We start from the raw sequence: 26,342 nt of genomic DNA, 5'->3' as shown, positions 1-26,342 counted from the left end.
AATTGCTCACCCACAGCCTTGCAGGCCTTAGAGACAGGGTCCATTTCATAGCCTTCATAGCATTCACACTTATGGTCTCCTTTGTAGTTGATGCAGATCTGACTGCAGGTGTCGGGGTTCTCACACTCATCGATGTCTGCATGGGGAAAGGAAAGACAGCACAAGGTCACAATGATTAACATAAATATTAGTGCCAATACTGTATATCGTCAATTATTTCATTTTTTTTTACAACATTGGTATCAGCAATTTGTCCAGATTTTTTGGGCCATGTTATTATAGAGTACCAAAGTCCTGACGTCACTCCCACTACCCCTAGGTCACGAAAGTTTATTTTTGGAGCACAGTTCTTATATGGCGCGATCTAAGATGACCCTATGGTATTTTCAATATAAAAAATAACTCTGTGCCCCAGGAGGAAAGCGGCCTCTATAGGTGAAAACTTTTAAAAGTCTTCAGACAATTAAAGAAATATCAGGTCAACAAGCCCATGTAGATTATACGATACGATACGATACGATAATACTTTATTGTCAGTTTGCACTGAAATTTGTCTTGCGACCCAACAGCCATGTATGCAACATATAACAGTACACACATTTGACATGACACAAGAAAACAACAAAAATACATACACATGTAAGGCATGTGATGACAAGTGATGACATGTTTTATTTTCTATTTTGGGAAAATGTTTTCGACACTGTCCGTCAGTCTGTGAACAGCTAATCCCCAGCACTGTTGGAGCAGCGTGAAACTTTGCACGCAAAAATCTGGCATTGATCAAGCTCTAATAAATACTGACACACACGCGTGTGCATGATCGAAGAGAGAAGGACTGCCCAGAGACATTATATTAATTACAGAGACAGCATGCTGAGCGGGTTTGGGGGAACACAGTTAGACTTTTCAGTGCCTAGCGTGTTGTATTGGGAACACACTCAAGTATCAGTGACAACTATCAGCACGAACCAGTCTTTACACAGTACAAATATTCAGTGTTAATGTTACTCTTGAGATTGTGGACTCAATGGTCCCGTGAGGGTACCTCTCAGAGTTAAATGAACACTGGGAGTTTTTACTGTTCGGTGACGGGCAGACTCAGTTCTGGAGAATAGAACAGAGAAGCGCATTGCAGAGCTGAGCAGACGTGGATGGGACACACACACAGAAAAGCACAATGCTATGCACACACAATTTGCTCTTCTTCCAGGCCACAGCAGTAATCACGACTTTTATATATACCTCCACAAGTCTTTTTGTCCACAAGTTTGTAGCCGGACGGACAGTCACACTCAAAACCTATCCGCCGATCCCTGCAGATGTGTGAGCAGCCACCGTTGTTTTCTGCACATTCGTTCTGGCCTGCAGGGAGAGACAGAGACATAGAGAGAGAGAGAGACGGGGGGACGGGGGGAGAGAGAAAGAGACAGAGAGAGAGACAAAGGTGGAGATAACAGAAGAATGAAGGAGAGAGAGAGGCAACAGGGAAGAGGGATTGAGTATTGATGCAGGAACACCACCAGGCTACTGGAACAATGTAGTCTGGACATGAAGACACTGTGTCGCACACTGAAAATAGCAGCTCTACAAGCTCATAACGCACCACACCGCTTGTAGATCTGCTCTTTTCGGTATAAATCGGGAAAATAGAAAGAGAGACAAAGCATCTGCGTCTTTGTGAACATGTTGATTGCACTGTGTGTGTGTGTGTGTGTGTGTGTGTGTGTGTGTGTGTGTGTGTGTGTGTGTGTGTGTGTGAACCTTGGGGATAGTCTTGGCTATTCCCACTTCAAGTCCATCCATTGTCCCCTGAGGAGACTGTGTCAGGTGCCACTCATGCGTGTTCCGTCCTCCCACTTCTTTCCTCTCCCCTCTCCATTCGCTCCTATTTTTATCGCGTAAGCATAAAGCACCATTTCCCACTTCCTCTCCCCTGTCTTTTCTCTTTAGCCCACTCCATCCTCAGTCCGTCTCCATTCCTCCATGTATCTAACAGTCTCTCACCTACCCTGAGGGGCTGTGGGTGGAGGTGGGTTAATAGACAGAAAGCAGTGCAGGAAGCTTAAGCTGGCACTTCATTACCGGTTTACATTAAAGATTTAAAAAGGTTAGGCCACAGGTACTACTGTGAGAGAGCCTGACAGACGGAGTGAGAGAGTGGCAATGGGGAAAGAGATGAATGTTAAGAAAAAGTCAATGAGAGAGAGAGAGAGAGAGAAAGAGATGGTCAGAAAAGAGGTTTCTAATTATAAAACATTACGTAATTTGCATATCCACTTAGTGCAGTACAATGCACTGCGGCGACTCCACCTGTTTGGAGACGATTAATCCTCTATACATCTGTCCTGTTGAAACACTGCCTCTCTAAATTACCTCTAAAAACAACCTTTCAGAATCTTCCATTGATTTACAATCAATGCTTTATTGGCTTGGCACCTCGTTCAAGAATGACATTCCTACATGATGGTGGCAATCGAGGACAAATGTCAGCTCTCAATTACAGCATAAAGGCAAAGTTGGAGATATAGAAGGCTTTCTGCAGAGCATCCATATCATGGTTAACCTTTACTGGATGGCTACAGGGCTATGTGATTACAGTGTGTTCCCTGTTCCCATGAGGACTAATGCTTTATTTATAATCCATCGCACAGAAAATCTCACAAACTCACAACGTGTCACAATGCGACCCGCTGTTTTCGACACATGACACCGGCGTGCAACGAAGTGTAAGTCAGGTTTAATTGCCCTGTGAATGGCTGAGGTCGAAGATCGCTCCATGTAACTGTAATGCTGGGACATGAGTGTGCCAATTACGCAGTAATAGATAAGCCAGTTCCATGAGACTAGTAGTTTGTGTGGTAATGTTGCAGTAATGAGCAGTACCACTTCGTCAGTTAGCTACTGTGTCAGTCATTTCACTGACAGATGGGTCTCCGGCCACTGAAGTGATGTCACGTTACTTTTACCCAAGAAAAAGTATCTTAAAGTGCCAGACGTGCGTTGAGCACCCTTCTCATCATTGACTGATTGTGGCTGGAGGGCATTTCTTGCGACATGAGGTCCGTGACTGAACCACTAAGCAAGTAGTAATTATCTCTGGTGTGCTTTGTGGGCTTAGTAGTCCAGTCATGTTTAACTGGCAGGTAATACACTGGAGGGCCGGGTCGACGCCGCGCTTTGATCACAACGAGACAGTTGTCCTCGAGGGCTGACTGACCGCCTGCATTTCAAGTAGTCGCCGAAATGTGAGACTACGCTACGAGAGTGTGTTTGTGTATGTATGGCGGTCGGCTATAATACTGTACTTCTAACTAGTGAGTTTACATGCATGTATGCAGTCTAAAGACTTAATGAGAGAGAGTGTGTGTGTGTGTGTGTGTGTGTGTGTGTGTGTGTGTGTGTGTGTGTGTGTGTGTGTGTGTGTGTGTGTGTGTGTGTGTGTGTGTGTGTGTGTGTGTGTGTGTGTGTGTGTGCGCTTGTCAATGAGAGAGAGAGAGAGAGAAGAGAGAGAGAGATTGATCCTCTTACCACACTCCTTCATGGGTTCGTCAGACCAGTCCCTGCAGTCTTTAACGTTGTCGCACACCTTGCTGCTGTCAATACACTCCCCGTTCTTACAGCGGAACTTTCTGGGACCGTCGCATTTTGTGGCTGTGAATTATGGAAGGACAATATACGACTAGGTTACTGCCTGGTTTATGATAATAATATGAATACTAATACATTCAACATAACGTAATGTTCTATCAACAGTCATAACTCTGCAACAGATAAAACGCCATCTTTCCCTGGGACTTGGAAGTTGCATGCAGGTGGACAGATAAACCTATTCTGTGATGGCTGACTCAGCAGCCACACATAGACTATAATGTATGGTAACTCTTCCTTTTGGTTTATATATTTAGTGTGTTTATTTTAAGTTGGACATTATTAACAAGTTGAAATGACATAATTTATTGTTTGTTTTTCTATGAGTTTATTTGCATTTGATTAGACTGAGTTTTCTTTGAGTTACCAGTGCTGTGGGAGGTTGCTGACTGACATATATGGACATGATGGGCTGGCCAAAGCAATGGGGATCAGCTGCTCCAGATCTACAGCTAATCTGGAGAAATTGGACTGCACCACAGTCCCTCTGCACTATGGGGTGGGGCAGGGGTTCTTAGAGTGTGTGTCCATGGTAGTCTTTGTCTTTTCCCCCTTTTGTATTAACAGTGGTCTGACCCGTCCCTATATATGTCCACCTCCTATGTCATTCTGGTTAGTTCAGTTTTCAGTTCAGTCCTGTTTTTCTGTTTAGTTATTTAGTTTTGATTTTGTTTATTTTGAGCACCTTTATATTTGTTAAATCATTATTTGCAACAAAAGAAAGAAAAATAAATAAAAAAGAGAACAATATTTTAAAACCCACAAAGGTTTCCCTGTGTCTCTCCTTCCGACCAACTCGGTCCCTGACAGATGGTGGCAGTGGTGGGACAACGGTGGAGAGCACAGGTTTTTTTTTTTTTTTTTTTTTTTTTTTTTCTCAATACATTTTTTTCCAAACCCGGATGAGCAATGAATCGTGGCAGAGGAGGAAGAGGACCACCAAAACCGAGACAGGAGGATGAGGAGGATGAGGAGGATAATCCAGACTCTGAAGGAGCCAATGGAGGGGACGTTGAGATCAGTGTTGGCCGAGAGCCAACACTGGGAGACTGGGCCGGTATTGTTCAGGCCCACATGGCAGGTGATGAACCTGGTCCACAGGCCGAAGCAACAGTTTCTCCAGAGGGTTCTCCAGACGTCGCTACCTCAGGTCGATTTCGGTTCTCTCCAGAGCCTAGATTCCCAACTGAGAGTGATGGTGAACATTTTCTGGTAACTTTCAAAAAACATTTCATCAGCATGGAGGTGGCCAACCTGTGGATTCTCACACCACACTGGTAGTGTGTTGTGAGGGGGGTTGTTGGTGTGCAGCTGCTGACCTGGTAAATGGCTTGTGTCGTCCCTTGCATGATGGACGTGATGGACATGAGGGACGTGAGGGACATGATGGACGTGAGGGACGTGAAACGACGTGAAGCGAGAAGCGTGAAATGTGAAGCGAGAAACGTGAAGTGAGAAGCGTGAAGTGTGACGGGATCTAGACTGACCATAAAGCCCTCCATGGATGCAGCAGATGACAGACACCAATGGCCGCCGCATCACAAAGTGGTACCTGGCCATGCAACCTTTCCGCTTTACAGTGCAGCACATACCCGGCCAACTCAACGTGACTTCAGATTATCTCTCGCTGTTTCAGCGAGAGCTCCGAAGGGGGGGAGTGTGTGATGGCTGACTCAGCAGCCACACATAGACTATAATGTATGGTAACTCTTCCTTTTGGTTTATATATTTAGTGTGTTTATTTTAAGTTGGACATTATTAACAAGTTGAAATGACATAATTTATTGTTTGTTTTTCTATGAGTTTATTTGCATTTGATTAGACTGAGTTTTCTTTGAGTTACCAGTGCTGTGGGAGGTTGCTGACTGACATATATGGACATGATGGGCTGGCCAAAGCAATGGGGATCAGCTGCTCCAGATCTACAGCTAATCTGGAGAAATTGGACTGCACCACAGTCCCTCTGCACTATGGGGTGGGGCAGGGGTTCTTAGAGTGTGTGTCCATGGTAGTCTTTGTCTTTTCCCCCTTTTGTATTAACAGTGGTCTGACCCGTCCCTATATATGTCCACCTCCTATGTCATTCTGGTTAGTTCAGTTTTCAGTTCAGTCCTGTTTTTCTGTTTAGTTATTTAGTTTTGATTTTGTTTATTTTGAGCACCTTTATATTTGTTAAATCATTATTTGCAACAAAAGAAATAAAAATAAATAAAAAAGAGAACAATATTTTAAAACCCACAAAGGTTTCCCTGTGTCTCTCCTTCCGACCAACTCGGTCCCTGACATATTCCAAGCAATTCCTATCAGGAGTGAGACCGGCTGAAATGCACCTCTAACTGCAGTGTACTATACACACTAAAATGTGGGACAGTTTTGTGGCACAGTCTCAATTCCAACTCACACAGTAAAACCCAAATCCAGTCGGGTCTATTTTTATAGCCTGGGATCCAGACTGCTTCGCTACGTTCGGCGGACTTTTTTTGTCCTCACTCGCTTCACAGTCTGGAAAGCCTTCTATCTCCGTGCACAAACGGGAGAAAACGACTCGCGGGGGGGGGGGGGGTGGGGGTGGGACCAGTGTTGTCCAATGTAAAACTCGTCACTTCCTGACTTGTCTCTTCCTGACTTGCCTACGTAATTGAAATACAAGTCAAATAGGAGGCTGGGCAGACTGATAAGCGAAGTGAGAAAAAAAAAATCAGCCGAACGTAGTGAATCAGGCTGGATCCCAGGCTACTATTTTTACACTGTAAGGGTTAAATTAACATTGAGGCTTTTACTGTCTAGCAGCTGCAGTCTCTTAGCCTGTTGCTATACTGTATGCATGGCTGGCAGCCAGGTAAGGAACCCATGTAAATACAACGCTACTATGGATGCATTACTAACACTGTTCTGGCGTGGACTGATACAGGCTCTGACACCCACACCTTCTAAGTTCTGACACACATCAGACACAGTGAAACAGAAGGGGGGGTGGGGGAGGGGAACATTGCCACCCAAGTACTCAGAACTACATGATACATACATACATACATACATACATACATGAAAGTCTCTCTGCCTGTAAGTTTTGTATCTCAGAGACAAACGCATGCGCGCACGTGCGCACGCACACAGTGTAACTAACCATTTAAGCACTGCCTTGCATAAGAAACTGTTACCAGAATTAAGTATTATTTTCCATAAGAAAGGCCCACCAGATGCACCTGCTGGCCAGAAGACAGCGCTATTGTCTCCCTAAAACAACACAAGCCTATGGACTTTAAAAATACATTGCTGTGGACATTTGCCTAAGTTTAATATATGCACTTCATTTGGGTCCTTTAATTGTTTCTTTTGGTCTTATAATGTTTTATTATTCTTGCCTCTACTGACACTTTACTTTGTTTGCTTGAAAGAATTCTTTATGAGTTCGTTTTTATTAGTCTGTTACTGTAAAGCTTTTATTTTGAAAACGCACAAAACAGGAAGGAAGTAGTTCACTGCAATGTTTCAGAGCGCGCGTCTTTGCAAAAGGCACGTCAATGAATGAATGGAAAACAATAACACAAGAACTTCAGCGTTCATACCGAAACGTTTATTTTGTTTAAGCACCTGGCTGAGGGCATAAGGTATGTTTGTTACATGCTGCAATGTGTTGTTTACATTTTATGTTGCGTTGTATTCTTTGAATGTTTTCACCAAGTTATTAGTCACTTTTGAGTGTCATTCTGCCGATCTGTTTTTGGACCCTTTGGGAGGCCTTAGTGGCGTGAATAAATAATTAAATAATTACCGTGGATTTGATCGGTAATCCACAATTACAATGCATAATTCATGGAGTAAAACGTACATTTCATGTTTGCTAAAAGACATACATAATACAAATAACTTACATTTCATTGTTGTTGGTTTAAGAAGATAAAAGCTATTTTATTTGTGATTAAGATAATTGATATTTAGCTATTTCATGTTTTGCACTCTAAAGAGAGATTGTCATTTTGTTTTAAAAACGATTTATGCTAAATAATTGTAACACAGGCTCTTGTGAAATGTTGATGTTCTGTATTATTTTGCATTTGTTACAGCATATGGTTTTGTTGGATATGCTTACAGCAGCCATATTGTAATGTATGTTTTGTTTTCTGTTTTCCCACCTATACAGTTCTTATGGTGTTTTTGGAATAAACTTTCAATATCATCAGTTTGAGAAATCATCCTTGATCAGCCGGGGGTTTCTTACATGCAGTCCATGGTTTTGTAACGGGCTATTACAGTGTGGTATTGATTTGCAGGTTCACAGCGGCACTTACAAAAAAACACAAAGTAAAGCACACAGTCAGCATGGCTGACGATGACCTTGAGAAGAGAAAGGGACGGGCATTTTCCAAGAAAAAAGAAAGAAAGAAAAGTCATCTGGAACGGTCTAGGAAGATAGGAATAAAGAACAAAAAATCCAATAAGCGGTAACTAAAGAAAGAAAGCGAGCGAGTGGGTGAAAGAGATACAGCTCTCTTTATTATCGCAAAAAGAAGAAGAAAAGCAAGGTTAAACTTAAACGGTAACTAAAGAAAGAAAGCGAGCGAGCGGGTGAAAGAGATAAAGCTCTCTTTAGTATAACAAAAAGAAGAAGTTAGACTTTATTTGCAGTGGTGTGCATAAGACTGTCATAACCGTGTCATTACAGCATGAACATTTTGAGTATTTATAACTGGTCTTTCAGTGTCATTTGGTAACTATGTCACTGTTCAACGCAAAGTTGACATTGCTTCGGGATATCTTTTTTTAAATGTATTTTACATTTGTTGCTGTTTTACACGTTTTTCTCCCCAATTTAGTCATTCCTCCCCACACACACATTTCTGTGTGTTGCCTGCTGTGTTGTATCCTACTGGCTCATATCTGCCAGTGAGGAGCCCCAACTGGGAGGACAAAGAATCTGCGTCCTACTCCTTCCCGCCCAACAATCCCTGCTGAACAGGTGCCACCCCAGCCCGTAGGAGTATGCGCAGTGACAAATATCATTAAGCCATTCACTTTCTCAGTGCCAATGGAATAAAAAAATATGTTCATACTGTGCCAGCAATTTTTTAAAAGTAAAACAAAATAATAATAATAAGTTAAACAATAAGTGAATGGAGCAGCAAATCTTCGGATCACGATATCTTGGGTTCTGAAAATTATTTTCCAACAAAGAAAATAAAAATAATATATATATATATATATATATATATATATATATATATATACATATATATATATATTTTTTACTCGGGATAACTCGTTTTTGGCACTGAGAGAGTTAAGACCGGGAAAGCATCTGTCATTTTATAGATTTTTTTGGCTATTAAAAAAATAGCAGATATACAAGCAGATATAAAATATATACATTCAAAAATTTGCAAAACAAAACCTGATTTTTCAAAAATAGCAGATCTACAAGCTCATAGCGTGGCACTTGGTGGCATGCACTTGGTGCCAAGCTCACAACGCCTCGCAGCGTGAGGCGTTGTAGATTTGCTATTTTCGGCGAATGTACCCCTCATAATAGGGTTGCTAGGGTTCAAGTGCAGGTTAATGTAAAAAAAGATTTGGCGGACCCCCTATTGTAGCTCTGAGGACCCCCTAGGGGTCCCGGACTCCCTATTGAAGACCCCTGCATTAATGTATCAATAATAAAACTGGGAATAGACACGAAAGATCTCTTACTGTTGACACAGCCAGCTTCATCACTGTAGTCAGGACAGTCATGGACTTTGTTACACTGTTTGGTGCCGTGGATACAGGAGCCATCTCCACACTGGAACTCATCAGGACGACATGTCAGCAGGGCTGGAGGACACACACACACACACACACACACACACACGCACACACGCACACACGCACACACGCACACGCACACACGCACACACGCACACACGCACACACACACATTTGAAATATTTATTTATGTCCACATAAACAGAAGTACAAGAATGTCTTGTACAAAGGACATAAACACTGCTGCCAGTGCAGTCAGATAATGGGAAAACAGCCAGTTACAAAGTGCATATAAGGCAGAACATTGTTACATACAATAATGTTGGCATACTTGTCAAACACAGCCGATGACAATCATGGGTAAAGGAAACAACGCCTCCTCCAAATTGAGCGGCTTCCTATAATAGCTGATATTGAGCAGTACCTTGCTAACTGTTTGGCCCTCCTTTTGGAGAGGCCGGCCATTTGCAGGCCCCTCACAACCAACTTGTGCACATGCCCTCGGCTACCAAAGATAAAAACCAAAAGTTTACATCTGTAGCCTAGCTGTGAGATGGTCTGCTCTAGCTGATGATATTTTAGCACTTTGGTTAGGAAGGCTTCCTCTAAGCTGTAATCAAAAGTACAGCCGACCTCGAGAATGAACACCTCCCTATGGTTTTCATTAACAACAATGACATCAGGGGTTTTAGCTGAAATGTTGGAGAACACAGAATCATCATTACACAGGCTTAACATGCTCGGCTTCACACCAAAATGTTTATACAGCATGATGGAGGACCAGAAAATAGAAGAGATATCTTTTGATATCAAATCCACTATTCTGTCATGCCTACTTATGTAGAGTCCCCTGTATACATGGCACCCATTTAAGATGTGGGAGATGGTTTCAGCTATTTGTTCGTGACCATGGAGCATGGTTGCCTGGAAACCAGATGGAGAGGTTACGTTTAGTAACCTCGCTTTCAGAGTAAAGACAACAATGCACTCGTCAAAGGCAACATTTCTGAGCACAAAGTGAGACAGACACACACACACACACACACACACACACACACACACACACACACACACACGCACACGCACACGCACACGCACACACACACACGCACACAAGGTATTTATGTCCACATAACCGGCAAAGGCATGGGGCATAAATACTCAATGGTACCAAAGCAGTACGTTGACATATTACAGGAACAAGCCTTAAACACAGACAAAAACAAGTGAACAATAAAAATAACATGTCGTTTATTGTCTACGTTAAGGACAGAGGTACAGTTACTGTGTCTAAAAACAGATAATAGCTGACATCGAGTAAAATAAAACAAAAAAAGTTGCCAACCTAGCCTTCTGTCTGTGCAATACTGCAAGCTGTAATCTCATCACTACCAGCACATGTCCTATGCTGCCAAGTATAAACATATACAGGGTGCAGGAGCCTATAACTTTACTATATTGCAGCCATGAGAGGAGGTTGGCACTTTAGCAGCAGTAAAATCGTCAGTGTTAACGTCACTTAAACCTTGTATACTTTGTTTACTGGAGTCCCCTAGGGGTCTATAATAGGTCTATACTAGGCCAAGAAGAGAGCTGGTAGATATGCTATTTTCACCAAATGTTCACCCCAGAACAGGGGTGTCCCTGTGTCCATGTGGTTAATGGATAAATTAGACTTGAGAGTGTACAAAGATCCATTTAGTATTTGTACATAATATGTCTAAATTAACGCAATTAAAGGATTTTACCCGACTAATATGGTTATATATCAATCTGTTACAATAACTACATCTGGAGAATTACTATAGGCAGTAAAGTTTCAGGGTTTTATTATTGCACAGTTCAAACACACACACACACACACACACACACACACACACACACACACACACACACACACACACACACACACACACACACACACACACACACACACACACACACACACACACACACACACACACACACACACACACACACACACATGCACGCACGCGAGTAATAATCTCTGAGACAGGATCACAGGTTACATTTGCAGAAATAGATGTGGAATGATGTGTTAAATTAATGGCTGTGTGTGTGTGTGTGTGTGTGTGTGTGTGTGTGTGTGTGTGTGTGTGTGTGTGTGTGTGTGTGTGTGTGTGTGTGTGTGTACAGTTTGTGTGTGTCTGTGTTATTGGGTGTATTTCAATCTGTGATCAGGCCCACAAGGAGTTCATTCCAATCCAACAGTAATCATTCACACACAACTCTCGCCTCCACAAAAAAAAAAGAAAAGGATTTCCCACTGGAAATGAAAAGCAGGCAGGTATTCATTCACTGTGCGAGACAACACACAGAGACATGTGGATGGATGTTTGTGAGTAATGTGTGAGTAACGTGTGAGTGTGTGTGTGTGTGTGTGTGTGTGTGTGTGTGTGTGTGTGTGTGTGTGTGTGTGTGTGTGTGTGTGTGTGTGTGTGTGTGTGTGTGTGTGTGTGTGTGCGTGTGCGTGTGTGCGTGTGTGTGTATTTGCTCCAGACAGCATATGGATATGTTCGTTCCTGTATATCTCATATCTGTACTGCAGCTCCCAGTATGTGTGTGTGTGTGTGTGTGCGTGTGTGTATGTACAGTATGTGTTTTGTAGGGTGTCTGTGTGTGTTTGTGTCTGGTGCTTGGTCTAACAGTCAGGGGGGGAGTTTATTTAAGTCATTCATCTTTTTAACTGGCTTTTTAATTATTCATATGTTGCATTTTAGAGTTGCTCTGCCGAGGAATGGGAGGCAGACAAGATCAACGACTGGGGACCAAAAGAGTACACGACACACCATCACAGACTGCATCAGAAAACATGGCACAAAATACCACACACACACACACACACACACACACACACACACACACACACACACACACACACACACACACACACACACACACACACACACACACACACACACACACACACACACACACACACACACACACACACACACACACACACACACACACACACACACACACACACACACACGCAGATTCCGGCTGCATCATTATGCCAAAATGAATGCCACTCGCTTAGTCTGGAATCCCTCTCGCACTCAAAACAAAGAAAACAAAAATCCACGCAGACGCTCTAATGGTGAAATCAGCAGCGAGAAGAAGACGTAATCCTGAGCCATCATAAAAAAATGCTGATTGTATCTGCCAAACGATTGGGATCTGAGGCTCAGCTAATTATGATAAATCCCCAGGATGAATAACAATAATAACGTGTTACCATCTGCAGCAGTGTGGGTAAAATGGGAAGGGGGAGGGTGGTTTATTTGGGGGGGGGGGGGGGACAGAGAAGCGTGATATATGATTGGACTATTTCTCATTTACATTAACCCCCTCGTCACCCCCCTTGTCTCAGCATATCTGCGAACAAACTCTGGCTTATTGAGACAGATGCCTCAAATGAGATATTATAATGATAACTGCTGATGTGTGGACACGTGTGTGTACGCGCGCGTGTGTGTGTGTGTGTGTGTGTGTGTGTGTGTGTGTGTGTGTGTGTGTGTGTGTGTGTGTGTGTGTGTGTGTGTGTGAATGACTGTGGCGGTATGACAAGGTGGTGGAGGAGAGAGAGAGCGTGGTAGAGTGGTTCAAACGTCTCTCTCTTCCATTAATTCCCCACTCCTCTCTCCGCTCTGCAATTTCTCATCCACATCACACACACATCTCTCCCACTACATCTATGATGCTGACAATAAGCATCACCTGCTGCCCCTCCCCCCTTCAGGCACACACACTTACCCACACTCAGACACACATAAACGCATTACCCGTACAAATGCACGTGCACCGACACACACGCACGCACACACACCGTACTCACTCAGACTGTATCACACAGCATATGGATAGAAGCCTATTGAGATAGATGACTCTAATATTCAGGAGACGGGGGGGATATTGAGCTGCGTGTAGGAGTTCTGGGACTCTGTGTTGTGCGTGCAAAGGGCAACACGCTGGAATTGCTTGCCAATACTGTAGAAAGTGTGAACATTTGCCTCGAAGAAGCGGGTTCATTATTACATCCACCGATGTGGAGTTGGATGGGGGGGGGGCGGGGGGTCATGGTTTTGCCCCATTCTGTTTGCTGTTAGCAGGATTGGTTTTGCATGAAACTATTATGTGAAGTTCGGTCACGAGGCAATGAAGAAAATGATTAACTTTTCACACAGATTGCCCACTGGCGACATGGCTTCTCATGACAAAGGGCATGCAACTTCCAAACAACACATGCAATGCCATGAAACGCTGTGGAATAGTTGAGAAGAACTGATGAACGTTTCCCTCCGACTAGCCAGATGTCACTGTTTTTGCAGTATTTGTCAATGTACATTTGCATCTATGTGAAATTTTCCAAATGGACTGCATTTATATGACGCCTTCTTCCAAAGCGGTATACAATGTTTTTCACATTCACTCATTCACACACAAATTCACACACCAACAACGGAGGAACCCATGCAAGGCACCAACATGCTCATCGGGAGCAGTTAGCGGTTCAGTGTCTTGCTCGATGACACTTCGCCACACAGCCATGGAAGAACCGGGCATCAAACCGGGAACCTTCCGATTCCAAAACATGCCACGCTACCTCCGCTCTACCTCCTGAGCCACTTGCTGCCCCTTCCTCTGCAGTTACCCATCCTAACTATTAGGAGCAGGGGGGAAGTGTCATTAACCCATTCAATCCGGGAATGCATCTGTGTCATTTTAGATTTCTTTGGAGCTTGTAGATCTGCTTTTTTTTTCATCATGAACATTTGTGCAAATCTTTACAAATGTCTTCTAAATCCTAAAAGTTTTCTGAAAAACGTATGTTGCTATAATATCAGTGGTTCTCATAGTTTTTCATGTCAAGGACCCCCAAAATGATATGTATTTGGCCGCCGACCCCATCAAAATGTATTATTATAAGATTTAAATTTGCAAAGTTAAAGTAAAAATTTGCACAAATGTTCAAGATTTTTCAAAAATAGCAGATCTACAAGCACGTAGCTCGAGCTTGTAGATCTGCTATTTTTGAATAGCCAAAGTATAAAATATTGGTTATAGCTCAAATCAAAATTGACACAGATGCGTTCTCGGATTGAATGGGTTAACCCATTCAAGAGCAAGCGTCTTGCTCAGGGACACTTATGACACATAGACTGGGTGGTCAGGGGGCATGGTGACCTTCTGATTACCAGACAGCCTCTCTATCCACTCAGCTACAGCCGCCCAAGAAAAACAAAAACCCTTCTCATAGGATGCACGTAACACCACAACATGTTGTGTGGCAACATGACATACAGGAAGAAGAATGCACTCAACTGAGTGCCATCTTTCTAGTTTACATACTGTACTGTACGTACAGACAGACATAGTCTGATTGGATTGGATTTGAGCATTTCGGTACTAAATGTGACATTGAGTTCATTAGGATCCCCATTATCTGATGCATAACGATACCTCATCTTCCTGGGGTTCAAGACCTACATGATGACTTGACCCCTGACTGTGTAAGAAAGATCAGTGTGTGTGTGTGTGTGTGTGTGTGTGTGTGTGTGTGTGTGTGTGTGTGTGTGTGTGTGTGTGTGTGTGTGTGTGTGTGTGTGTGTGTGTGTCTGTCTACCATTGTACGCGTCTGTCAGTTTGCATCTGTGCATGTGTTTTGTGGAGTTAGATCTCCGTGCGATGTGTGTATTTTCTCTTTGGGTGTTCATGCATTAGCGTGTGCACGTGTGTGTTCACATGTACAAGTGTGAGTCTGCTGTCGTCTCCCTGAGTGGTGCGTGTGGGAGTGTGAAGAGGAGAACAGATGGGGGTCTCGCTTTATAAGGGACCCTCACCTCCCACGCACGCGCAAACACACACACACACACACACACACACTGAAGAGCTCTCCACCCGCTTGTAGAGATCATACAGTTGCATGGCAACACATGCTCGCCATGACGACAGCAACAAAGAGCCTCCTTTAAATCATTTAATGTTGCATCAAAGGGGTTCAGGGTCTTTTTGACTGAAACATGCTGCTATCCACAGTGCTTCTACAGTAATAGGCACAGTGAGATCATCTTCCATCCATCATATCTAGATTACATATTTACTTATTCTTTCAGTTCAATACTCACTTAGGATAAGGAGGATAATTCCTTTAACAGGTCCGTTCATGAAAGTCCTTGCAGTCTTGTTTCCAATGAGGGCCTGTGAGCAATTAGGGGTTAAGAGTCTTGCTCAGGGACAAATTTCATTTCATCGACACATTTGCTGGCCTGGCCTGGAATCGTACCTGGGGCAACCAGGGCCTCTGGCTCCCTAGGCGGGCTCACTAACCACTCAGCTATGGAAACAAGGCACTGAGCGTCTATTCTGCACTGTGCGTTCACAGTTTTTTATCTATTCTTGATGCAGAGAGTTGAAAATGTTTCAACTGTAGTCGTTTGGAAGCGTTTTTCGGACAGCATCTTTTGTTTTCAGCTGAAAAAAAGCTTTGGTAGTCACACAGCCTTACGCCTTACTCACTCATTAATTCAACAAATCCATCCATCCACAAATCCATCCATCCATCCACTCATCCATCCATCCCTTCACATGTCAAATGGTTGGACTTACGGCAGTTGCTCTCATCAGATTTGTCCTTGCAGTCTGCATCCCCGTCACACTTCCAGCTCAGCTGGACGCACTCCCCGCTGCCACACTGGAACTCCCCAGCAGGGCAGCGTGGCTTCTGGGCCTCGGTCCTCCGGCTGCAGCGCTCCATGGACTCATCCGACTTGTCCTTGCAGTCCGGGTCTCCATCGCAGCTCCACAGCGCTGGGATGCACTCCGAGTCGTTGCAGCGGAACTCGTGTGGGCCACAGGTGGGCGCCGAGCACTTCTGCTCATCGCTGCCGTCCCCGCAGTCATCGTCCCCGTCGCACACGTAGATGGGCGCCAGGCACTTGCCATTGTGGCACTGGAACTCTTTGTCAGGGCAGGCCTTGGCATCTGTGGATGAAAAGAATGAGGGTTTAGATTAGAACATAGACAGGCGCGCACACACACACACACACACACACACACACACACACACACACACACACGCACACCTCTTTGTCTGGGCCTGTGGAGGAGGAGAATAAATCCAGTACTCTGCTACAAAGTTTTTGTATGAGTTGCATATCTGCCTATTTAAAATGAGGCACTTTCTAATGAGGACGAGAGAGAGAGAGAGAGAGAGAGAGAGAGAGAGAGAGAGAGAGAGAGAGAGAGAGAGAGAGAGAGAGAGAGAGAGAGAGAGAGAGAGAGAGAGAGAGAGAGAGAGAGAGAAGAGAAAAAGAGAAAAAGAGAGAGAGAGAGATTACAGTGAACTCATCACTGTGTGCATTCAAGTTTCCTGGTCTAGTGTTGGTCTTTGGTGTTTGGAGAGTGAGAGCGAGTGAGAGATTCAGAGAGACAAAGAAAGTTTGGGTTAAAGTTTTTGATTAATGAATAGAAACATATTTGAACTCATTCGAGGGGTGGGAAAACTGAAAGGGAAGCACAGACACTGAGTTTGATAGAAAGATCATACGTTCTACTCTATATTCTGATTTATCAAGTTTTTCTTTGTCTTTTCTAATCAACTACACTTGATCTTTCTTCATTTCGCTCCTCAATTTCGCCGATTCCCCCCATGTGTCATGTGCCAAACTCTACTGTTGGTCTGGGAGGGTGTAGATAACCACGTCTCCTCCGATATCACAGCCGCGTCTATTCACCCGACAGTGAGGAGTTTCAGCGGGAGGGCGTAACATGTGCAGAGGAACACGCTCCCCCTCCAAACTCTGTTCCCTGCTGACCAACCTGTAGGAGTTGCTAGTGCAGAGAATGTACTCTCTTGCCGGGTTGCCACCCATAAACATAGCCAACACAGGCCAATTGTGTTCATGAGAGCACCCAGCCAAGCCAGAGGCATCGTTTTTTACATTGATAAAAAATGTGTTGATAATGTGATAATAACAGTCAACACACACACAATAAAATCCTACAGAACATGGATTATTCAGACAATACTCAACTGACAACAACATCAAGTAAAACCCTCTTTTATATGCATGTTATTGTATGTGTGCATGTGCGTGCATGCGTGCGTGCGTGCGTGTGTTTGTGTGTGTGTGTGTGTGTGTGTGCGCGTGCGTGTGTGCGTGTCTGTGTGTGTCTGTGTTGGAGCCTGGCTGTGATGCTGAATGTTTCTCATGCTTGTATCCATCAGATGCTGGGCCAATGTGTGTACTAGGACCGGTTCATTTAATGGATAACTGGGCCGGGGAGTTGATGACGACGGTACTTAACTTTTATCGGTTCTTCATAAGGGACCCGGAGATTCACCATCTCAAGGGGATGTTTGCACACAAGCACGAACGCTCACAGTTTTTCGACATTCACAGCTCCCCTGGCTGCTGACTGTTGGAGACTAACAAGAAATGATTGCCAATAATATTTTACCCGTATCACCTATCAGGTTTCCTCCTCTGTGTTCATATGCACTGTGTGTGTATGTGTTACTGGCAGGTTGCTTTCATTCTCCTTCCTCCCAGCAGTGGCATTATCTAATTCCTGTGAGGTAGAAACACATCACTATGATTCATGCATCTCGCTTTAAATAGGAACACACTTGTCCTTTGATGTACCTCTCCTCACTGAACATGCAGCGTAACCACTTCACTATGTCTCTCTCTTTGACTTTCTCTTCCTCTCTCTTTCTCTCTCTCTCTCTCGTACCCTCCCACGGTGTGTGTGTGTGTGTGTGCCGTGGGGACTCATTATGATAATAGCCTATCGGATTGCCTGCTAGTTATTACCGCTAGCATACTAATCATCCCTGCACAGATCTACTAATTTAATTAAAATGAAGCAAATAAACAGCAGCACCAACAGAATGCTGGCAGTAGCCTAGGCAGACGCAGAGGTCGTGTAAGGTTAGGCAAACACGCAGTAGAGGTTATTTGCTTTGTAGTGGAGTGTTTAGTAATGTAAAGTGAATATATTCGTTTAGTGTTACTGTATAATAGAAAGATTTTCAGAAAGGTTCCATCTTTGAGCCGAAAGCAGGTTTGGGCATGGCTGTTTCAATTGCAAAAAAGGCTGGTCAATGAGTCCAGCGCTCACTGTGATACCACAATAAAACAAATGCAGTTACATCTCAATAGTCTGATGACAGGGACAAGCAGGAGCAGATTAATAACAAAGTATCAATCTGAAATGAAGCATTGCGTTAGTTCATGCAGGACACGGGACTCACACGCCCCAGCTGTCATCAGCTGTCAGCCTGCTGCCTGAATAAGTGCTTCTAATCAGCCACACATTTCTACACACCAATAACAGCCCGTTGGCACAACAAGGTGGTCCATATGAATGACTCCCTCTAAAATACCCTTGATCTCTACACCCTTGATGCCAAAAGCGCTGCTGCGAGTCTTGCATGGCTCAAAGGTTAAACTGAAATGTCTTGCTTTGCATCCCCATAGGGTATTTCTGCATTGCACTTCCTGATTCAGCTTAGCTAATAATTCTTGGCTAATTCACGAGGCATCTTAGCCACCTAAAATCTATAATTGACGGGAGTCCCCCAAGGGTCTATACTAGACCCCCTCCTTGTTTCACTCTACACCAAATATCTTAGCTGACAATAATCGATCTGCAAGCTCACAATGCGTTTTGCCGAATGAATAACCTAGTGTTCATGTGGTTTGTGGAGCCATCAGTGCCAAGTATAGAGGGACAGCGAGTGCATTTTCCAGCAGCGGAAGCTGCCACGGAGCTGCCGACGGCGGAGCGGCGTGATGCCGGCGGGGGAGCGGCGGGATGCCGGCGGCGGAGCGGCAGGATGCCGGCGGCGGAACGGCAGGTGCCTGGAGGCGGGGCGGCGGCAGCAGCGGCGGAGCGTCAGTTTCCTATGCCTAAACCTAACCCTAACCTCAGTAAAACTATGCCTAAACCTAACCCTAACTCCTAACCCTAACCACAGTAATATTTTATTACAAGGATTAGCTGCTGCTCCACTGCCGGCAGCTGCCGCTCCTCCACCGGCAGTTCCGCGGCAGCTTCCGCTGCCGGAAAATGCACTCGGTCCTTCTGCAAGTATAACTGTATTCCGTTTGTTGCAATAAATGGTCAAATCTCTAACGAGAGTGTTCCTCACTGAAATAAACATTGAAATGAACTTGAAGTGCATAGCAGTGGAGGCACAGGAACTGTAAATGAACGCACCTACAACACAGACTCTCAGGATGGTTTCATGGTTTGGTCAAATGACATCCTGATTTCTAAAGCCCTTCGCAAGCACCTGCCTCTGAATCCCTTCACCTCTGTTTCACCTCAATGCCTCAACAAGGCTATCTGCCTTATCTGTTCCTTTCAAGGCTTAATGGAAAAGCGGAGAATGTGATCAATGTACAATGGAAAGTGTATAGGGCTTTACTGATGAAAATCTGAGACCTCATTCACAAAGGAATTTTGATGTTATTATTTTACAGTGTAGCTGTGGATTTCGTATTTTAGCTTGATTTTTGTGTTTTACGCACAGAAATTCAACATGAACTGCAAATAGGTTCATACAGTAGGTTCGGGATTTGTAGTGTGCCTAGCATCCAATTACACTGGCCCGGTTATTAATAATAATAATAATAACTAGAATTTATATAGTGCCTTTCAAAAACCCAAGGACACTTTACAATACAAAAAATAAACAAACTATTTGCCAAAAGCCTGAGTAAACAAGTGTCTCTTCAGGGCAAACTTGAAAGAGTCCAATGTTGGCGTCTGGCTATTACAAATTATGCAGCTACTGAGGATGACAAATACTGAAAATCTTGGCTGCTTTGCAAATACATCAAGAGTTGAATAAATTAAAAAAGAAAAAAAAGGAGGAAAAAAAACACTAAGTAGTTTTGCCTGACTGTGGTTCATATTTAATTAAATTTGAGTCACTTTACAATTTACAATTTAGGCATTTAGCAGACGCTCTTAACCAGAGTGACAAAATGCAAGGTTGCCGTAAATGCCAGTGACCTTAGTAAACCAATCTTATTAGTTGATGTGGAGTGATCCAGCACTAGCTTGAAATATAATAAAACATTATAGGGTGAGCACATTTGCGCTTAGATTTTGTGAATCTTAGTTGTAAGAAACAAAACAAAACAACAAAAAACTAAACGTCCAGTAACTAGAAAAAGTGCTCCTCAGAGCACAGGTCTCCACCAGGTCAGGTAGGTTATTGTGGGCCAGCAATTTTCAGACTTCAGTCTCTGTAGGAGTAATATTTAAAAAAATTGAAACTTTGGAAGCCAATCTTAGCCAATCAGGATGGAATATGAAAAATCTGACAGATTCTTGATCACATGACTATACTGTGTACCGATTTGCGTGATGTTTGGACAAAAATTGAAGGAGTAATATAATTGTGTGTGTGCACAATTTCGAGTCGATAGGGCCAACGGTGCCGGAAATTAGCTGTTCACAGACGGACGGACGGACGGACGGACGGACGGACGGACAGACAGACAGGGTGCAAAATATAGTCTTTGGCCTACAAAAAGTAATTACTAATAGTATCAAAGACATTGTCAAATACATGTACTCTCTGGGGCTGTGTCCACAGAAAGCATATTTGTTTAGATGCCGGTGCCCTTCCACGATGCATTTCTATGGTAAAGATGTACTAGGTGTACTCCTCTTCCCAGCACAGTCCGTGCCTCATGTTTCAGGGTTCTCAGTGTCTAGCTTCTTTTGGCAAAATGCCCTGGACAGCTCAAGCAGAAAATAGTTCAACATTTGGAGAGGGGTGCCACTCATCATCAATGTCACTTTTTTTTTTACTAACTATTAAATAAAGAGGTAAGGGCAGGTCTAAAAAGATCAACAAACATCAGAGGAATGTCAGAGGACTGATTTCAACTGTGCACACACACTCTCCTATCCCTTCTCCTTACAGCATGATCTTGAGGGAGATCCGGGGTTATTCTTGGTCATTTTGCTTTTAACAATTTGCATGTTGGGGGTGGCATCATACTCTGGAAACCCCACCCCACCCCAAGTATGAAGAAGTAAATTGGCTCCATGTGATTATGGTTAATGTAATGTAGGAAGACCAACGATTACAGTACGTAGTCCAGACAATAGCTGGACTATCCATTAAAGCAGTATTCAACGGGTTCATGTTTACTGATTATGGTCTCAAGCCGGTGATTAGCAGGCAGTATTCTATTACATCTGGTCCATGAAGCTGCCTTCGCCGTGCAGGTGGTCTCATTTAACCCTGGGTCAAAGCCATCAGTCCATCCATCCCCAGACCCTCTGCTGGGCAGCTAATAGATGGTGCAGGGAGATAGGGTACAGCAGCTCGTTGACCTTGTGCTAGAGAAGGACACCCAAACTCTCTCAGATTCAATTCAATTACAATACTGCAAGGAGGCAGACATGGACACATGTAATGTGCACAAATAATTAAGCAGTGTATGAACATAGACATACTGTACATTAGACGCAAAGAAACATGAGATCGCTGTCGGATGGAAATGGGTAAAAAAAAAGTTACTATTTAGTCACAAGCTCTTGTAAAAATGTTCATAGGTTAAGTATTTATAAAAACCACACACAGACTTAACCACTTTCAACCTGGTGTCCCTACTTTGGGCATGTCATTATAGGCAAACTGCATGTTTATAGGCAAATGCTGCATGTACTCCCACATACTGGAGTGTTGAACGGGAGGAGCAGGATGGAGGTGTTACATCCTCCCGGTGGGGGCTCCTCACAGGTGAGCCAGTATGGTACAATACACAGAAAGGAACACGCAGAAATGTGTGGGGAGGACCTACTGTAAGTGGCATTATGACTAAAATGGGGGTAAAAAAAGAATTGACTGAAAAAAAAACATTAGCAAATATAGCCTTGATATACAAAGACTATTACTTTATGAAAGACTGGAATAAAAACCCAGGGCACTGTATATGAAGCTAACACACTTTTTCTTACATGCACACACCACCTCAGCCATCTTTATGAGTCAGTGAGCTTTATGTTTCTGGAGCGTGCAATGTAATCACACTCAAACATGTCAGCCGTGATGTCCCACACACACACACACACACACACACACACACACACACACACACACACACACACACACACACACACACACACACACACACACACACACACACACACACACACACACACACACACACACACACACACACACACCTGAACGAACCTGACTTCATCGGGTGTGCTCTCACAAACACAAGCTGGAGAACATTGATCAGCTCAAACAACCAGAAGTACAGCGATAAACACATTTTACCGGGTGACAGACACTGTGTAAAACATCACATTTCACTTTTCAATAGAAAAATTCCATTGACCGGATCTGTAGAGGGCGCAGGAGAGTAACAATTTTTTTTTTCTCCATCCGGTGGATTATTTTACGTTTTGGTCAAAACGTGTATTTTAGACATGAGGTGGGGGGGGGGGGGGCTGAGTGTTCCCACTAGGAAAGTAGGCTTTCAACTCCATAAAACCGTCTTTGTTTTGGTGAGTAGCGAAAGTGTATTTCTTATTTTTACCTAAGGCGAGAGGCTGCGGTACCGGGGGTGTGCGGGCAACGGCTCGAAAATACCATAGTGTTAAAGAGAACTCCTTCTAACGCTGTGGACCAGAGCTAATTTAACCACAAATACACCTCGACACCGAAACACATTTTTAATGGAGGGCTGGGTTAATGACCCGTATTAACAGACAAACAACATGTTAGTCTACTCTATGGAATATCAATATGTACGCATCATCATCCACAGAGGAGCATAAATAAAATACATATCTGTGTAGAATGAAGCATGAGGAGGTGTCAGACACACGTTGGTAATTGACTGTAGATAAATCCTTATGATATATCACCATGTAAAGGGAGAAAAGTATACATTCCTCAAAGGGAGGAAGAGTGAATGCACTGGAAAAAAATCATTATGCAGTATTTTTTTTAATGTATCATATTTCACTTAAACCCTATATACTTCGTTGACCGGAGTCCCCGAGGGGTCTATAGGCTACTTGGTTCCCTCCTTTTGTCCCTCAAAAGAACCAATCTACAAGCTCGCAACACGTTGTGAACTTGTAGACCGGATATTTCCGTTTGCCTATTTTCGACATGTACGGCATAGGGACGATATGTGGTTAACCTGGGTGAGTCACATTGAGATTTCCATCTCTTCTTTAAATGGACCGTGGTGAATTTTAACGCCCTGCTTGACACTCACACAGTGACACACATTTACAGCTGGGATGGACGGACGGACGGACGGACGGACGGACGGACGGACGGACGGACGGATGCGAAAACATAGTCTCTGGCCTGGTAGAGACAATAAAGATAAATACATACACATAGCGTACTGTATGTCAAAGCAGGTATATACATGATATTTATAACATTAGCATCATATGCAGGTGTCTACATGTTCTTTTAGAAACATTAGCATCATATGTGGGTGTGTACAGTATATACTATTTAAAACATTAGAGGGCAGTACACTTAACACTATAACTATACAGTGCAGTGTTTTCTCAGAGTTACACACACAGGCACTAACAAAATATGCCATCAGCATATATTGTGAACAAAATATGCCATCAGCATATATTGTGAACTTAAACCATGGTTAAAGTGTGGATATAGCATTCCTGATTGCCTAATGACAGCCATATCTAACTGGCAAATTAATCTTTATTTGTAGAACCACGTGGACTGGATAGGGCGCACAGACCCACAATAACACTGTGAAATATAATGCAATAAAAGTCAGTGTTCTTGGGGACGAGTTGTCTCTTTTTATTAGGCTCACCATTTTAGTCTGTTAGCGCCAGCTGTACTGGTACCACTGCTGTGTGTCAAACTAGCCAACTCATCAATTTTGCTGCCAATAGACATTAATGTCACAAACTAGAGGCCATTGTGTTGATACAAGCCTGGCAGCCATCCTATACCTCCACTGGATGGTAGGCAGAGAAAGAAATAAACAATCACTTTGAATAACACAACGGTTCGATACAACTAAATTTAACAAGCTCTTCTATGTTATCTGCAATACTGAAATATTTTGGGATAGCTCTGCATTCATCCTGTGACCTGGGTGGGAAGGGGGGCTTGAAGGGGTGGGTTAAGTGTGCTGCTGTGTGTTTATATTTACTATTAATTGCTTTCTATTTTACTTTTATTTTATGTTTTGTCTGTAAAAAGACAAATGGATGAATATACATTTTAATTTTACTCTACCCTCTTACTAGCAATAAATCAAAAAAAGAAATGCCTTGAATGAGTTAACTGTCAATATACATAGATAAATATGCTTCCCGTAAACCCCCTCTCCACTCCCGTTCAAAACAACTCCCCTCCGGAGCTGCATGTGCATTGAGTCATTGTTTTAAAGACTAAACTAACTAATGTAGCATTTGCTAGGAGGCACCATTATCTATAATATCATTAAAATGGCAATGGATCAGAGAAAAAACACTGCCGGGGATGGATGTGTGTGTGTGTGTGTGTGTGTGTGTGTGTGTGTGTGTGTGTGTGTGTATATGAGGGGGCTCTGTCCCTGCATCCGTAACAAGGCAGATCTATGGCTAAAGCTGTCAACCCATCACTTGGATGGGGAATAAAGACTCCAGAGAGTTTGAGGGCAAAAGAAGGGCAAGAGAGAGAATGCGTTGAACATCAAGGACGGGGGAAGTGAGATGACAGACAGCTCAGATCATGCGTCTGATGCAAACATTGTGAACCCCTAGTGTGTGTGTGTGTGTGTGTGTGTGTGTGTGTGTGTGTGTGTAGCCACAGATAACATGAAAGAGGGTCCCTTGGGGGGTCTCTGAAAACATTTATCAGTTCATTGACTACATTAGGTCTCTCAAATGGACAGGCACGTGTGTGAGCGTGCAGCCCCCCGCCACACACACACACACCCCCCCCACACACACACACACACACACACACACACACACACACACACACACACACACACACACACACACACACACACACACACACACACACACACACACACACACACACACACACACACACACACACACACACACACGTTAGACAGAAGCAGATAGTGAGAACCTGGGCCCCCAGTTCATCATCCAGCCATAATGTAAACGTGATGCTGTATTTCTGATGGAGCAGACATACAGAGAGAGTGAGAGCAGAGATTTAGAATGGAGTTATCATAAACTGACAGAACAGAAACCAGAGCATCAGAAGCATAACCAAGTGGGTCTTTCCAGGTACAGTGCAGACGCTGCGTTTTAAACACCGGGGGCACCGATGTTTAGTGTGCGACACCTGTGCGCAACTTGGGCTATACAGTATCTATTAAAGTTTGCACAGAGGTGTACTGCACTTCTCTGTATGGAAGATTTTCATTAGCTGTATGAAGCTAATTTTGTTGCATTGCTATGAGTCAGGCAAGTCAATCAATCAATACAGTATGTTCATATAGTGTAGTGACACTGAATCAGAATGTTTAAGTTAGAATTTGAGAGACTTGTTCTCGAGATGGAAAGCAAGAGGGGAGACAACTCAAACTTAACAAAGTCCTCACATCCTTCTGCGGGTTTCTTCAAGCAGATAAGTGTTCTTTCTGTACCTGTGCTGTGATGTCACATTTGCAACCATGGTTGATGGTTGTAGTCAGGGGGGCTACAGTATTTCAGGGGATGGCAGGGCTGGAAATTGTCAGTAATGGAAATGGAAATTGTCAGTAATGGATTAGAATTATGTGGATTATCTACAGTACATGTACAGGTGGGGCAGGTATAGATGGATGCCACAATTGATTTATTTGATTTGCACTCTAGCGAGGCTGCTATTGCTGCAGTGGACTGTATATATATCGCAGTAAATGACTGTA

At 43.5% G+C, this 26,342-nt stretch overlaps 1 protein-coding gene across 2 annotated transcripts in view; it reads right to left on the bottom strand.

Moving 5' to 3' along the window:
* Nucleotides 1-26,342, bottom strand: part of lrp8 (low density lipoprotein receptor-related protein 8, apolipoprotein e receptor) — a gene marked incomplete at its 3' end in the record, with an annotated part of 245,237 nt that overhangs the window by 38,409 nt on the left and 180,486 nt on the right. For both annotated transcript variants that reach the window (XM_080430722.1, XM_080430721.1), the window contains exons 5-9: nucleotides 16,027-16,401; nucleotides 9,340-9,462; nucleotides 3,532-3,654; nucleotides 1,246-1,365; nucleotides 11-136 (exon numbers count right to left, since the gene is read on the bottom strand). In XM_080430722.1, the coding sequence (XP_080286848.1) occupies nucleotides 11-136; nucleotides 1,246-1,365; nucleotides 3,532-3,654; nucleotides 9,340-9,462; nucleotides 16,027-16,401 (867 nt within the window). The remainder of the gene's footprint in view (nucleotides 1-10; nucleotides 137-1,245; nucleotides 1,366-3,531; nucleotides 3,655-9,339; nucleotides 9,463-16,026; nucleotides 16,402-26,342) is intronic.

The sequence above is a fragment of the Gymnoscopelus braueri genome (genome assembly GCF_963280865.1).
Source record: "Gymnoscopelus braueri genome assembly, chromosome: 6".
Taxonomy (NCBI): Eukaryota; Metazoa; Chordata; class Actinopteri; order Myctophiformes; family Myctophidae; genus Gymnoscopelus; species Gymnoscopelus braueri.
Note: the sequence above shows the minus strand (reverse complement) of the source record. Positions and strands in the feature narration are given on the sequence as shown.